The 16,296-nt window shown below is 36.5% G+C and overlaps 1 protein-coding gene across 1 annotated transcript in view; it reads left to right on the plus strand.

The window, feature by feature from the left end:
• The window catches only part of LOC140168068 (N-acetylneuraminate lyase-like), a 37,465-nt gene that overhangs the window by 11,956 nt on the left and 9,213 nt on the right, over window positions 1-16,296 (plus strand). Inside the window, exons 4-10 of the mRNA XM_072191371.1 lie at window positions 5,007-5,077; window positions 8,140-8,227; window positions 10,366-10,423; window positions 11,515-11,590; window positions 12,257-12,349; window positions 13,485-13,633; window positions 15,450-15,496. Of these exons, the coding sequence (XP_072047472.1) occupies window positions 5,007-5,077; window positions 8,140-8,227; window positions 10,366-10,423; window positions 11,515-11,590; window positions 12,257-12,349; window positions 13,485-13,633; window positions 15,450-15,496 (582 nt within the window). The remainder of the gene's footprint in view (window positions 1-5,006; window positions 5,078-8,139; window positions 8,228-10,365; window positions 10,424-11,514; window positions 11,591-12,256; window positions 12,350-13,484; window positions 13,634-15,449; window positions 15,497-16,296) is intronic.

Here is a 16,296-nt window from a genome sequence, read left to right on the forward strand (position 1 = left end):
TACCATCACCCAACAACCTTACACACCAATCGCAGATGACGAAAACCGCAGCAACCGAGAACCGCTCTAGTTATACATGCATTCGTTTTCTATGCATTTATAATATGTGCTAGATGAAGAGGTAAACATTAGTTAGTGGTTTGCATAGTAAGGATAACAAACTGTAGTTTTTTTATAATTTTTTTCCAATTGTTTTCAAATTAACTGTGAATGATCCTAGAATTTCAGAATAGGTCCAGTGGTTCTCCAAAGTCGCCGAAAACTTTGGAAAAGAAATTAAAATTAAAATTAAAAAAAAAAAAAAATTTTTTTTTTTTTTTTTTTTTTTTTTTTCCAATTTTTTTTCTGTGACCTCCAATTTTTTTTTCTGGGAGCAGGCAGGCTGCTGCTATCATGGATTTCGAGGGCCTGCTTCATACATGTACATCTTCAATACAAAAGGTCACAATTTTCATATGATGGTCAGCTTGTCGTCCCAGCTACATACACTTTAAGTCAGTGGCGTAACTAGGGGACAGGGGGGCAACGTGCCCCAGGCACCACCCTTAGGGGCGCCAAATTGACCGATTCAGCATCGATTCTGCGCCCTCCAAGCGATGAAAGTCAAAATTTCAGCACAAAATCAATTAAAAGAACATTTAAAGACGTATATATTCAACTTCTAGTAACAAATATTAATCAGTGGTAGACCTTTATATTTTTCAAAAATTTTGCGCACTCCGCACGCAATTGTTTCTAGAATTGGGGGGCATTATGTATCCTTAGCCCTGGCGCCACAACCCTTAGCTACGCCACTGCCCGTATCTAAGCTATTCTCGGGGGGGGGGGCAATTTTGTTTCTTGCCCGGGCATTATGCCAACCCTAGTTACGCCAATATGCCACTGCTTTAAGTACATAGCATTAGAAAGTCGACCTAGTTTACTTCTATGACTGTTAAATATAAAAAATGTCAATGTTTTAATCATTTTCCATAAAATTTGGATTATATCGTGAATTTCAAAAAAATCAAAATTACTTGATGTCACAAGGACATTTCTTGTATTCAGAATGCAATTTGGTGTGTCCGATTTGCTGTCAGATCCCACAAAAATACTGTGCAAAGGAGAGTGACCGAGCCCTTAACATAACATGTAAACAGTGAATTTACAGAACGAGTGAACTGTGAAATTCTACAGAATTTCACAGTTGTTGGTTTTCATAAACAGTACGATCTATTGACAAATTTGGTGTGGTTGGCTTAACTTGTACAGGGCACAACAAAATTGATACAAAATTAATTAAGATGGTTCCCATTTGTTTCACACATGTATAGAATTTTTGGTGTGAACTCTTTTATTAGAGAACATACTATTATGCACCTTTGCTAATATAAAGAGGAAATTCTCTTCCATATATTTTGTGAGTGTCCATTTACTTTGACCCTGGAAAATATGATCAAATGGAAAAGAACATTACTATACTTTTTATTTCAAATATTTTAAATTTTTACCATGATTTACCATGTAAAATTAACTTTGTTTGGTCATTTTGTCAAAATTTAACAAAATCACCATAATAATGCAGCGCCCCCCAGACAACAGTTGTGGAGTTACAGTCAAAAATTAGGGAAAACCAATATTTGATCAATAAATCAATAACTACTTACCTGAGTTGCTGCATTTTCAGTGGAGTAGTTGAAGTTCTTGCCACTATTATATACATAATCTTACTTGTCACCAATACGCTATAATTTTTTTGAGAAAAAGGCAAAAATAAGCCCAAAATTGGCCAGGGGTGTAGTACCCCCTTAAGTTATTATATGTCAAACTTGGGGGGGTAAGGACTTGGGATTACTTGGGGGTTAAAAAGGACTTGGGGTTACTTTGGGTTAAAGGACTTGACTTGGGTTTACTTGGGATTAGGACTTGGGATTACATGTACTTGGGGTTTAAAAAAAACTTGGGGTTAAGGATTTGGAATTACTTGGGGCTGCAGGGTTTGGGCTAAACCAACAAACATTATCTATGTCAAGTTATATAAAGAGTATGAAATATTTTAATAGGGCATATGACATTCAAAAACAGTTTTTGAAAACTTACTGCAAAACTTTCTAACATAATTAAGTTTATTGGCCAATGCACAATAAACAGATATACCCCCTGCCCCTGCGAAATAGTTTAATGCAATTCTGGTGTGGGTTTTGGTGCTTAGGTGCAGTATTCTTAAAGGCCAGTGAGTGGTAAGGCCTATTGTCTGCGTCAGCCAATGGGAATTATGTGACGGTAATCCAAAAAAATGGCACAATACATGTATATCATTATGTCACTGGAGGAGTAGGAAGTGGTCAGTTTGTTCTGAGAAAACATTTTCCCCACCCACCAAACCCAAACAAATTTTTTACTTTTCTGCATCCCACAATTCTGTATTTGAAGTGGGTTAAGGAGTTCCAGGCATACAGGGTAAGTGAAAGTGGAGTTGATGGAATTTAATGGGGCAAAAATTTAGGGAATCATTGCTCTTCTTTTTCCCTCTTCAAAAGGAATTTAAAACTATCACAACCTGTCATTAGTGCCAATCCGGCTTGAAATGTGGAGGGGGGGGCAGGGGGACAATTGGCCAAAATTGTCAAAAAGTGGCTGAAAAGAACAAAAAATGGGTAATTTTGCTGAAAAGTGGATGTGTCCCCCTTGCCCCCCACCCCCCGGGATTGATGCCCATTGATTTATCTAAAATACTTTAATAAATTACCAACTATATCAACGTAAATGGCAGGTTTGGAAAGCTCGATCTATTTAATTAATGCATGATATTATTGATTCTTCACATTGTTATTTTATGAAATGACCTGTGATTAATTGGTTTTTCTGCGTTATATTAAAAATCCGGAAGAGTAAATAAAATGTAAAAGAGAATTTTGCCAGAAAAAAACAGAAAAAGAGTTACTTGAGAGCCTGAACACCGTTTGAATGCTACATTGCACATGCGTGGGATATTTGACCTGCTCAGTGGTAACTTTATTTAGACTTGAGTCTATAGTTTTGACTGTCCGAACGTTCGAACAGGCCTATTGCAAATGAAAAACACATCATACAGACTTATGAAAACAAATTTATTGTACTAAGTTCACAATATACATGTATTTAGGAAGGATGTGTGTGGAAGGCCAAGTGCTTTGGCCAATGTCCTGATAACATTGTTAGATTACACTGTACAGGGCTTCCCAAACTCTGGATCACGAGCACCTCATCAGGGGGTGGCGGACATATCCTGAAAAGAGATTAAAAAACCCAAAAGAAGACAATTGACCTTTTCTGGGTCATATTTATAGCTATAAAAATGAGTAATTTTGTTCACATTTTTGGGAAAAAAAGTGCAATTTCACCTTATTTGAGTCTAGATTTTAAAATTCTTTTGAAACTTTGTAAAACTTTTGCCAAATTGAGTTAAATTTGGCCAAAAATCTTTTCCCAGGTTTAAAAGCGTCTTAATTTTTCAGATTCTCTGAAGCAAGCAAATAAACAGGCACAAAATATCATATTAGTGTTGTTGGTTGCACAATATTTTTTTTTTATGAAACTTGGGTCACATGCCCGGGTCATTGCAAAACAAGTTGGGAAGTCAAGGTAGAATGCATGATATCACTGATCAACAATCCTATACAAGGGTATTGTGATATGACTGCCCACCACCGATGTGATGGTAATGTCAGCTTTTTCACTTTTTGAGATATTAGACAGGTAACTTTTCCTCAAAATAAGCTTCGATACATGTGAATAATGTGATATCCATGTTGTTTGCAAGGTACATGTTGAAGAAGTCGATCATTAAAAGAGTTGGAAAATCCTTAGTTTTCTTTTTTGGGGGAGGGGGACAGTGTTTAATCTCTCTGGAAATTGAATGCGCCGAATGAAGCATTTTCTCCCCAAATTGGTCCAATTTTGGCTCAGTATTTCCTCAAATTGACTATTTGTAATAGAGCATTGCAAATTTGTGTGGGCCAAATATTATTTCCACTGGGCCAAACCTGGAGTAAACGGGGGGTTATGGGCAATATCTCAAAACAAGCTCTGCCAACATTACAACCCATCTGAATGATCACATATGTGAGATACCATGCATACTAAATGTTAAATTATGTATACTGCTTCTCCTGCAAAATCACTGCAATGTAATTACTTGCCACATTGCCAGAGGCATAGGGAATGGGATGGGGGGGGGGGGCATGTGCCAATCGATTTGAAAATTGATGAAAAATGGCTTATGCTCCCCCCCAACAGGTCTGGTGCCCCTAGGGTAACTTGCGTAATGCCACTTTTTCAAAATTACGATATTATTGCACTGACAAAGCGATGTAGCACCCATCTCTTTAAAATTAGTAAGTCTTCTTCAGATTCTTTTCTAAGTGACAATGCTACTAACTCTATTTTCAATGCACATGTACAATTAGAATTTTATTAAATTTTATTAAATTTGATCCCTTAAGGATTATAATAAACACCGGAAAAATGTGTGATTTTTGAATATACTGACCGTATATAAATTAGCTACATGTACATGTATTTGAATGGGGCTTCAACTTTGTCAATACTGCTGTTTTATGCCAAAGTTTTCATTTAAAAAATACTAAATGTGACATGATCAAGGGGAATGAGTCGGATGTCGCTAATATTGTTTTTGAGATATTGGCAAAAATAGTTTTATATTGTTTTCAGCCATTGATAAATTGTTCATATCTCGGTAACCAGATGTCCGATTTTGATGGGTTTGCATCAAAATGTAGCATTCGTAAACTGCCAGAAAATTATGTAAAAAACTTCTAATTGAAAATTGCCGACATGTGACTCATTTCCCTTGATCATATCACAAATGACAATTTGAGTGACTTATCATCCACTTTTAAGCAATTTATAAACAATTTTATTTTTTTACACTTGCGCTGGGATCACTGAATGCCTGGACTGAATGGGCCTTTAAATATAATATTAATAATATGTATCGATTTATGTGTTATTTCTTTGCATTACAGAGATTTGAATCTGCCAATAATCGACAGTTATGTAGATCAGCTAGTCAGTGATGGAGTCAGAAATGTGTTTGGTAAGTCAAAGTGTTATTCTCATTTAGAGATATATAATGTGTTCAGAGAAAACTACTCCCTATTCCAGAAAAATACAGCACTAATTTTTTGGGATTAAAAAATATTATCCTGTTTTGCCAAATGAAACCTAGCTAAATCCTAATCCTTTAGTTAGTCCTAACTAGCAATAAAAGTAAAATTTAGCCAATTTTTGGAAATAAGGGCCAAAAACATATGTTTTTAGGGTGTTTTTCGTACATGATGTGACAATTAAACCCAAAGACTTGTACTAAGACTAACTTCAGTTTGTGCATTTTAATTCTAGGAAAAGACATGTTTCATTTTTATAATTAATCATTTAATTATAGTAACAAAAAAGGGACATTTGAGCAAATTTTTGTCAAATACTCAAGACTTTGATATTTTATGACGCGAATGTCAGAAAACATGCCAAAAATGCATGTTTTTGGCTCTTTTTTTTTCAAGAAATTAGTGAAATAGTGAACTTTTTCTTTTATCTCCAGTTAGTACTAAATAAGTGATTAGAATTGAGATAAGTTTTATTTGGCAGACCTTGATAATATTTTTTAATCCCAAAAATTAGTGCTGTATTTTTCTGGAATGGGAGTACATTAGTAGGCCTATATGGACAAATAGAGACAAATGGGACATTTTTCATGAATCTGTAATTTCTATACTTTTAACTGCTGGTTTCCTCTCAATTTTTTTTTTTTGCCTAATTTTTAATAGCAATTTTATTTTTTTACACCTCTGAGATCACTGAATATGATGCCATGTCCTCATTACAGATTTGTATTTTTTGGGGTGGGGGTTGGGAGTTATCCTTCCTTACGCACCACATAATTCTTGTTCAGATATGGTAAATTGGAATTAAAAAACACAATTGCGAAAGTGCATGACCATGTGATAACAACTATTCAATAATCACCAAACAATGTATAATAGCCCATTCTATGTTGATAATGCAGGTATGAATTAAAATTATGCTTTTTAAAGTACAATGGGACAAAAGTCATAAATTTGATAATTTTGAAGCAGCATGCAGTGAAAGAGTTTCTAACAACTGATGCTTTATTAAAGTACAATGCTACAAAAGGCATAGATTTAATGATTTGTAGCAGCTTACAGTGATAGCTGAGTGTTGTCTTATTAAATATCTAATTAAAATGCAATTATAACAGCCCCAGTTGCAGCTGGGGATAAATTAACACAATGATTTTTAATAACTTTATGACCCTCCACAAACTTGTTGGACTTTGCCCCTGGCAGTAGAAACTCACTGAATACTATAGTTTCCCCTCCTACAAACAAATCTGGTGCCACCACTGAACAGCCATTTCTTTATGTATGTATGTATGTATTGTGTTGTGTTGATGGTAGAGTCAGTGGTAGCACCAGGATTTTTTTTTTTAGGGCAAGGTCAAAAAGATTTTTTTTGGGGGAAATAAATAAATTTTGCACAAAATTACTGCAAAAGTGGCAATTTTGTAATTTTGAGTTTTTACTGGGGGCAACTGATAGGGGCCAAGAGTTCTGATGGGGGTGCGTTTATTTTTTTTCCAAGTTCCGACTGATTTTGCTTGATTACATCACATATGATGGCTGGCTTTTCCTCCCAGATACATCTTACTATAAATAGGCTAATGTTGTGTGCGGGTATGAAAGTTAAAGGCTCCGTCAGTTTCGATCCAAATGTCGCCAAATTCATACGGGACATCGAGGCCTATACTGAGACGGTAATGCGGAAATTTGGTTGAAAACGGTCAAGAATTGGCTGCAAAAACAGTGAAAATAGGGGTAAAAACGGGGGTTTTGTTATGAAAATCGGTTACCAGCCTACGCGTCACTACAGCTGGCCGGCAGCACGTCGGCGCCGCGTGCGTAAACGGCGCAGAGCCACGCGACTTGCTAGCCAGAGACCAGTGGACATGATAATTCGGAAGGAAAAATAAAGAACAAAAAGGTACATGGACAGGTCACGGGATTATGATAACGGGTGAACACGTCCGCAGACACGCTATGAGTATGAGAGGACGTAATAAATACAGGAAAAAGTTATATAAACAACATGAAGCGGTACTATAAAGAAAAATTAAATTAAAATGAGGACAAAAAGGTACGAGTAATTATAGGCCGACGGGTTAAAGTAACTAAATGAACGAAAACGAAACAAAGAAGGAAAGAAACTAATCAGAAAAAGTAAGAAAAAAGAAGCTAAAATAATGAGAACAGATGGGAACGGGTTAAATAAATAAATAACATGGAAATGGAAAATCACAAGCATGACAAGCTGAGCAGAAGAAACTAAAAAAGAAAATGTAAGAAGAGACAGGTTTATATATAAAATGTACCTTTTCAATGATTCTACCTGTTCAGTAATTCTTCCTGTTATAGTGAACGCTCCCATTTACTTATCTAGCGGGGACCCGCGCAAAGCGCGGGTATCCCGCTAGTACATTTAATAAGTACATATCAATAGATTTATAAAGTTTACATTGAGGACTGACTGTTTTAACAGTCCTCAATGTAAACTTCAATGTCAAAAATTTCAATTTTTAATAATTTGCTATAAGTTCGGAATTATATCGTGCATTCAAAAAATTTGTAATTATTTGATATCAGAAGGACATTCCTCATATTCAGAATGCCATTTGGTGTGTCTGATGTGCTCTCAGGTCGCAGAACTGTGCAAAGGTTGGTTTACAGAGCCTTTAAGCATTATCTTCTGCTTCTCACTTACTTCTGCTTCTCACTTTACATATTACTTACTACATATATGCTTATAAAAATTAAGATAGTCCTCTTAGCCTACCTTGAGCATGTTGTTTGAACCTCATCATTTAATTCTCATCAGAACTTGAGCATGTCTCCACACAGAACAAGTGTTTCATTTTCAACAAACAAATGTCTAAACATGCTTGGGTAATGTAAAAGTTTTACTGCATTTTTAGAAAACTGTTAACAATAGTAATTTGTTAATTTGAAGAACTTTCACTAATTTAGATTTCTTTGAAAAACAATTAAAATAACAGTTTTAACTGTTATTTTATTCAATGTGCAGTGTGTGGCACAACAGGGGAAGGAATGTCATTAACAACAGAAGAAAGGATGAAAGTGACTGAAAAGTGGATTGAATCTGGTAAAGATAAGTAAGTATGATCCTACCAGGTAACCATGGTAACTGATCATGATAAGATTAACCCTAAACACTGCCCACTGCTTTTTGCTATCGGAAGTTAAAGAACAAAAGAAAAAGGAGAGAAGATGAACAAAGAGATCCGAACCTGCGCCCCCAATGCCAAGCACACGATCACCAAGCGCTCCGGGATGGCCGCTTCGCACAAATATTGATTTCACAAAACAAATCCTCCCAGTCTACGAATTTCTGGACACGCACCTGATATAGCACTTAGGGTGATTGCTTCATTGCAGATCCTGGGATTCACACATACGCAGTGGTTTTCATCATTTTGTGGTATTAGAGTAAAGGGATCACACCACCAAATCAAGTTCCTATTTTTTATGTGTTAAAAACCCCAAAAGATTTCATCATTTTCTCATGGTTAAAATGTCATCGGTCACACATTTAAAACACCATTTTGCTAAAAGCTCATGATATATTGTTCCCTAGAACCTGTTATTTTTTGGCAGTTCAGTGGTTCTATTTTCCATGGTGGTGCTTTGAACACGATGTACAACCAACCTCTGCAGTACAGTGCCTCGATCTATGATGTGATATGTCATTTGGCGAATTTAACCCCAAAACATTCCTAAAATTTCAGAATTGTAATATTTTTTACCTTTTTATGCTTGGATAGTGATCATCATCGGCCTTTATTCCAAACTTTTTTTTCCATCAAAATCAACCAGGTGTGGTCAACAAATGGAAGCACTGGCTGTTATTTGTTCAGTCAGGTAGGTGGGGATCTGATTTAGTGGTGTGATCTCTGAAACGTATCACACAGGATGTAATGATAATACTATACAGTCAAACATGGAATCATATGGTTGTTTCAGACCAGTCTGTGCAAACTCTGGGACCCGGCCTTACTATGGAACTTTCTTTTCGATGATAAAATAAACTAAATTACACACTTCAGTATACAAATATTGAATGTTTATGAGTTTAATGGTAAGAATATTTCCATGAGGTGAAATATGGTCTGTTCCATTCAAAGAGGCTTTGCCGAGTTGAATTGAACAGTTCATATTTCACAGAGTCCTTTCCATTGAACTTCCATTGAACGAATAAAAACATTCAAAATATGTTTTATATATAAGTTCCCTTTCTCCCACTTAATTTTATAAATCACCAGGAAAACAAAATTAATTAAAAAATATCTAAATGGATATTTCTTTTAGAAATCGCGCTACATGCTCCTGCGTCTGTCAACGTTGCTATGGTAGCTCCGTGTCAGTGCAATGGAAAAATTACTATTGCACGGATGCGGAGTGCAATAGTCCTTTTGCAGCTGGCTGCTAAAAATAGCAGAAATAATCAATAGTAATTGGTCAATCAAATGACAAGAAACTTTGTATGAATTATATAATATTCGATAAAGCATTTAATATTAAGACCAGGTGTATTAGAGTCAGCTGATAATACCAATTTATTATAAAATTGTAATAAATATTATACACATGTTTTTTTTAGTTCCAAGAAATATATTTATTAAAATTTTAAAAGCATTTAATATCATAATTATAAATAAATTAGTTGAGCAAGCTTGCATTTCTTTGTATCTTGTGTGAGGGTGAATGTAGTGTATTATAATATCTTTCTTAGCCAATGCTCATACGGTTTGTCACACTCACACATGTTTCATGTAATGTATTGATTGTCAAGGTCAAGTAACCTGTGGCTTGGACGTCTCCAAAGCAACGGTTATGAATTTGGCAGACAGCCAAATCTATATCGAATCGTTAGATGATAGAGGCAGTATATTAATTTTTAAACGGTGGTCAGCGTGATTGGTAAGCAAAAGAGGGCGGCATACATGGTAAGATAACAGGTGGTCGATGATGATCACTGTAAAAATTGATATGGTGCCCTCTATAAATAAAGCGTTGGTCCCTTGTTCGCTGATTCAAAAATAATTAACGCATAACATGAATTTACCAAAGGACGAATATGAATTCTGCTGTCGACCAAATTCATAAGATACACAAAAAGCTATTCTTATATGCAAGCTACTAAATATAGTGACATCCCTAGTAATATTTTCGGCCCTTCATTTGTCACTTTGTGTTAATTAATTTATTTTGTTGTTGTTGTTTTCATTTTCAGACTGGATGCTGTTGTTGTACATGTAGGGTCCTCTAATCTCAGAGAATCACAGAAACTGGTGAGTCATTTTCCATCCAAGGGTGATGAGTGATCCAACTGAGCTGCTCACTGTACACCATCAAAATTGAGATTTGGTATCTGAAGAAAGATCATAATGTGACATGCAAAAAGAGGCACTTTTGGGCAGGTTATCAATTTTGATTGTTTTCAATATCTTAGATATAGAGATATTTTGCTCCGCGATGCCGTTTTCCCCAATAAAATCGGACATTCCTAAGCGAAGATATTAAGTTTGTAAGTTATGGTATTATAAAATTGGAAATTGAGATATCAGCCATAAAAATATTATTGACAATTATGTACATGCATAATTACAATGAAAAATGTCTTAAAAAATACAAGATGCCGGTTATATTCCAGTGTGAAACTATCAGACAATATTTTAAACATTATTAACATCACAAATTTGCAACAAATCCAAATTGTGAAAAAATCACCCCCGGGCAGATTTTTTGTTATTTCTCCATTTACGATCCTGCCCAAAATGCCTCCTTTCAATATACCACGTCACATATTTTCAAAGAGTGTCCTACTTCTTGTCGATCATGGAGGGCAAATAGTGTAGCTGCAGATAATCTGGCAAACTTTGATTTGTAGTATATTGTTGTTTGCATTCTACATGTAACACATTGTGTAAAAAATACATGCTAAAAAAGGTTAAGAAGACGATCGTGTATAAACAGTGATCGGAGCATCTCTTTTCATTGGCGATTAGGCCAGACTCCTCCATGTAATGTTGCTATAGGGGGATAGCTACACATCCTCCACAGCGAGTCTGTTACCTTCCCAGCATTTAAAGAATGCTAGTACCCATACATCTGGGTGGAGATCGAGATAAAGTGCCTTAATTAGTCAAGGGCACAACACAACTGGAAAAACATGTTAAGAAACTTTTTTCTCAAAAGGCCTTTAGCATATATTTGATTTATTGCAAGACATACTTTCTCTTAGATTTGTTTGTTTTAGATACCCTAAAATGTTATGCATGTACAGTTTTGTGATCATAAAAATAACCCTTTTCACCTGAATGTTTGTTCACAGATGATACCCACCAGACGATGTTAACATTTGCCATTTCTTTTTATATAGGCCCAGCATGCTCAAGACGTAGGAGCTGCAGCCATTGCATCAATACCACCAGTATTTTACAAGGCAGCCACAATAGGTAAGCAATACTTGCTGTAGATTAGGCTATCCATTTAAACTCCACACTCCCCCTGTGGGAGATTTTGGAAATTCTTCCACAGGGGAGTATGAATTTCAAATGTAATTAACACATTAGCAGCTTCATTTGAAACCTTGGTGGAAGAGTCAGGTTGAATCTTTCTCATAGGGTATATGAAATTCAAATAGAGCTGCCAAATTTGTTCATTCCATTTGAAATTCATACGCCCCCTGATATTTCCAAAATTTTCCACAGGGGAAGTGTGGATTTAAATGGAATAGCCCATTTACTGGGAGAGGAAAGAAGTCCTCATACAGGCCATGCAAGCATGCTCAAGACATAAAGACACAGCCATTGCATTAGTACCTACCTTATTTTACAAGGCAGAGTTTTCTTCCCTATAACGTATAGTTATGCAGTCTACTCTGAAGTACAAAGTACCAACGCGGACACAAACATTAATTTGTGCCGACTTTGAAAACGCATACCTGCAGCAGAGGCAGCAGCAATGTGCACTTCTACGCGCTGTATCTGCCAAGAGGTTGTCACTTTGTACTTCAGAGTGGACAAACTGTACTTAGCCCAGTCGATATAAGTTCACTTTTGGACAAAAATCCTTAGTTTTAGGTAAATTTATACCATCATTCATGTATGATATCTTTACAGATCATTTGGTGTCATTTTTCAAGGAGATTTCGGAGGCAGCACCTAAGATTCCATTTTATTACTACCACAACCCAGGAATTACTGGTGTCAAATGTAAGTACACATTATTTTTACAGAGATGTTTTTCCTGTTCATTATTTCAAAGCTTCTAGCTGCAACCAACAGTAGAAAAGTCAGCAACTTTAAACATGTGTGCTATTAAAAGTTGTTCAGGCAGCGAAATACCAAACCCTTCCGCATTGGTTGTATAGCTGAAAATCATTCGGTTTTTGTTACTGCGCGATCCAATAAAGTACCAACTCATGCTCACATAAGAAGGTATGCCACTGACCAATGTTTAAAATGTCACAAAATTCTAGCTGCATCTTGAAATGGTCACAAATTTGGGCTCCTGAAACATCCACAAGTGGAATGGTAAGGAGGACTGCAAATAATGGCAGGGGTGTTGATCATGTATTCATTTCTCAAAAGTTAATCTAAAATTGTATAAAAACTTTTCGGAAGCAGTTATCTCTGGTAGCAAGATGAAATTCGCCTTGATAATTGACCAGCAGGGCGATTTCAAATAAGACCGTTACTATATGCCCCTGGACCCTGCATGACCCTTGGTCTTACAAGGGGGTCTTTTATATAGGCAAGCCCTAAACCTGATTTGTTGGTGCCTTTGCTCTGGTATGTATGTCACAACAGATATTAAACCTGGTACTTTCTAGATGCTCCTCTACATTGAAATCAGGTTGAAATCAGGTTAGGTTGAAACTTCGACGTTGTATCAACATTGATTCAATGTCGAAATCTAACCTGTGCCCACTGGGTGTGCACTTTGGCCAGTTTTTGTACATATACTTGCGCTTGCAGTTGCTTTGTGGTGTAACCTTTGTAGCCCCTGGTTGTGTTAGGGTTAGTCCATGCTTACATGAAAATGATGTTTACATGAAATGATGTTTACATGAAATGATGCATTCTTTAGGTTGAGCGGGGTGCGGCATGGACAGGATTAAGGGGTGGTTGATTGATTAATTAATTAATTGATTGATATGTCGGTTGATTGATATGTTGATTAATAGATTGATCATTCCATTGATTAATTGATTGATTCATAGGTTCATTGATTGAAAGGTTAATTGATAGATAATGGTTGCCCTACTTGTATGCAACTTTTTGTCTTATCTGCACGATAATTAAGATAAATCTTTTGCACAATAATTTATCTGTTTATTTATTTCAGTTCAATTGGAAGACTTTCTGTCTGCACTGGGGAGGAATCCTGTACCATCATTCTGTGGTGTCAAATTCTGTTCCACTGATCTCTACGACTACGGAAGAAGCATGGTGGTGTGTAATAATCATATACAGATAATGTATGCTGTAGATGAGGTAATTATATCATGATTGATTGATTGATTGAGAAACATTGTGCTGTGTAATATTCATATCGTTATGAATTCGGCAGACGGCCGAATCCGGATTCGGCTTTTTGGTAAATTCATTTTACGTATTCATTACTTTGGAATTTGAGAATAAGGGATCAATGCTATACATGATAGAGGGCAGCATGTCAATTTTTTAACGGAGATCAGATGATAAGTATTCAAAAGAGGGCGGTACTCACGGTACGGTCAAAGACTCACGGTACGGTCAAAGACGATAACCGTTAAAAAATCGATATGCCGCCCTCTATAGGTAAAGCATTGATCCCTTGTTCTCTAATTCAAAAGTAATGCATGCCAAAATGAATTTACCAAAAGCCGAATCCGGATTCGGCCGTCTGCCGAATTCATAACGATATACAGATAATGTATGCTGTAGATAAGGTAATTATATCATGATTGATTGATTGATTAATTGATCAATTAATTCAAATTGATTGATTTGATTGATTGATTGATTGATGATCGATTGATCGATCAATTGATTATCTCCGCATAATGCTGAATAACAGATTACTATAAACTGCCCCTATCTATAGTCTGTCTCAACTTAAAAGTTGAGAGAACGCCATGTTGGATTTCGTAGTGGCAGATTCAAATCGTGTGCACTAAACTAATGCTGCGGGGTGTACGTATACACATAGGTAGAAGGGTGATTTGCTTGTATGCATGCGACACAACCACATAAAAGCACTGAATAAAATCAGCCACAGCGAAATCCAACATGGCGTTACTCTCAACTTGAGATGAGACAGTGTAACCCATGAAGTATTTTGTGTTATATACCTCATATATAGATTGCTGTCATCTGATTGGTTAAAAGTGAGGACCTTGTTTTAAACATGCCCTATATTTGAGAGAATTTCATCAAAAACCCGAGGAATATTGGTAAATCATGAAACTTCCTTTGCAAATTTAACCAATAATTTTTTTTTTTATCAATCTGATGTCAAAAGTCTATATATATACAGGTATATTTTTTTCTGCATGAGTGGGGGAAGAGGAAAAAGTGTGGAAAAATATTTTCTTTGCACAAAATTCTCCAGAAAATCCAAGGAAAGGTTAGGTTTTAAATCACATATGCCATCCACCAGGCTGGGTCAAGGGCCATTTAGCCCCTGGTTCATTAAAAATAGCCCCTGGCTCCCTGTAAAACCCTGTGAACCAGGGGCTATTTTTTTACAAAGTAGCCCATGGTCTGGCGCTTCTTATTTCCCAGCCTGATTAAGTGAGGTATCAAAATGTACACAACAAATTTTCCCATCCATTGAACAGCCCCTGATTTATTGAAAATAGCACCTGGTTCCCTGTAAAACTCCGTGAACCAGGGTCTGGCGCTTCTTATTTGCCAGCCTGTCACCACAAATTATCCTTTATTCTTTGAATGATATATGCATGATAGAGCTTCAGAGGGTATTTGACAGCTTGGTGACATACTAGGGTGTAACATTTTGCTCTCATTGCACATATTGGGCAATTCCAGTTAAAATTCATACACCTCTGTAGAAGACATAAGCTTAATCTCTCACACAGGGGGTGTAGATTGCAAATGGACTCATTTATTCAGGTAACCCCATTTGCAATTCTTACTCCCTGTGTGGAAGATTAAGATCATGTCCTCCATCCGGGTTTATGGATGGATTTCAACTGGAATATCCCATTTTCTCATAAGATACATGAATGGCAAAATGACAAAATAACAATGGTAGAGAATGTTTTAGGATGTTTGAAGCTATTTTGACTTTTAACTTCAATAATTTCAGCAAGCCTTGCCATCACTCACATTAGGAGGAGACGCATTTATTGGAAGGTAGGAATCAAGAAAGTAGTTTAACCCCCTGAGCACTTTTCTCCGATTGGTCAATTACATGATATCTTCACTTTAATCACCAATCCGATGGAACTTTGCAAATAATTCACCCCAATTTCTTTGTGTGGTGAAATTATTCTAACAATTTTGCTGATTGGTCCAATTGAAAATGAAAACTTCTTTTTGGCCAATCGGCAGGTAGTTCTCATGGGGTTAATTTATGGAGTGATAAGAAAATAATGTTATACCGCAAGCAGATTGAATTCATATTATTCTTGAGCATGTTGGTGATAATGATGACTATGTGTGATGGTAGTATAGGGAGCGCGGTGGCTGAGCGGAACGGGCTACGACACATAATCGGAAGGTTGCGGGTTCGAGCCCTGGCGATGCCATCGTGTTGTGCCCTTGAGTAAAGCACTTTATCTCGATTACTCCTCTCCACCCAGGTGTGAAATGGGAGCTGTTATGAATACTGTCCATTGGCGCCGCCCAAAGGTATGAGCATGCCTTGGGCATTGTATGGCAGCTGACATATTCTAACTACGGCGGAATAAATGTAAAGCGCTTTGGTACATGTTCACATGTGAAAGGCGTTGTATAAATACCAACATTTTTATTTAGTAACAGTGCAGTTGTTACTAGTTGTTGTCATAACAACAATGGCAGCAGAGATGATGTTCAGGGGCGACGCTAGAGGGGGTATGGGGGTGTGACACCCCCCAATACACAATTTTGTCGTCAAAAATTGACTTGTCGTCAAAACCATGTGATTGTCGGCAAATGTAGTTTAAGCGATG

The sequence above is a fragment of the Amphiura filiformis genome, chromosome 13 (assembly GCF_039555335.1).
Source record: "Amphiura filiformis chromosome 13, Afil_fr2py, whole genome shotgun sequence".
NCBI classification, from domain to species: Eukaryota; Metazoa; Echinodermata; class Ophiuroidea; order Amphilepidida; family Amphiuridae; genus Amphiura; species Amphiura filiformis.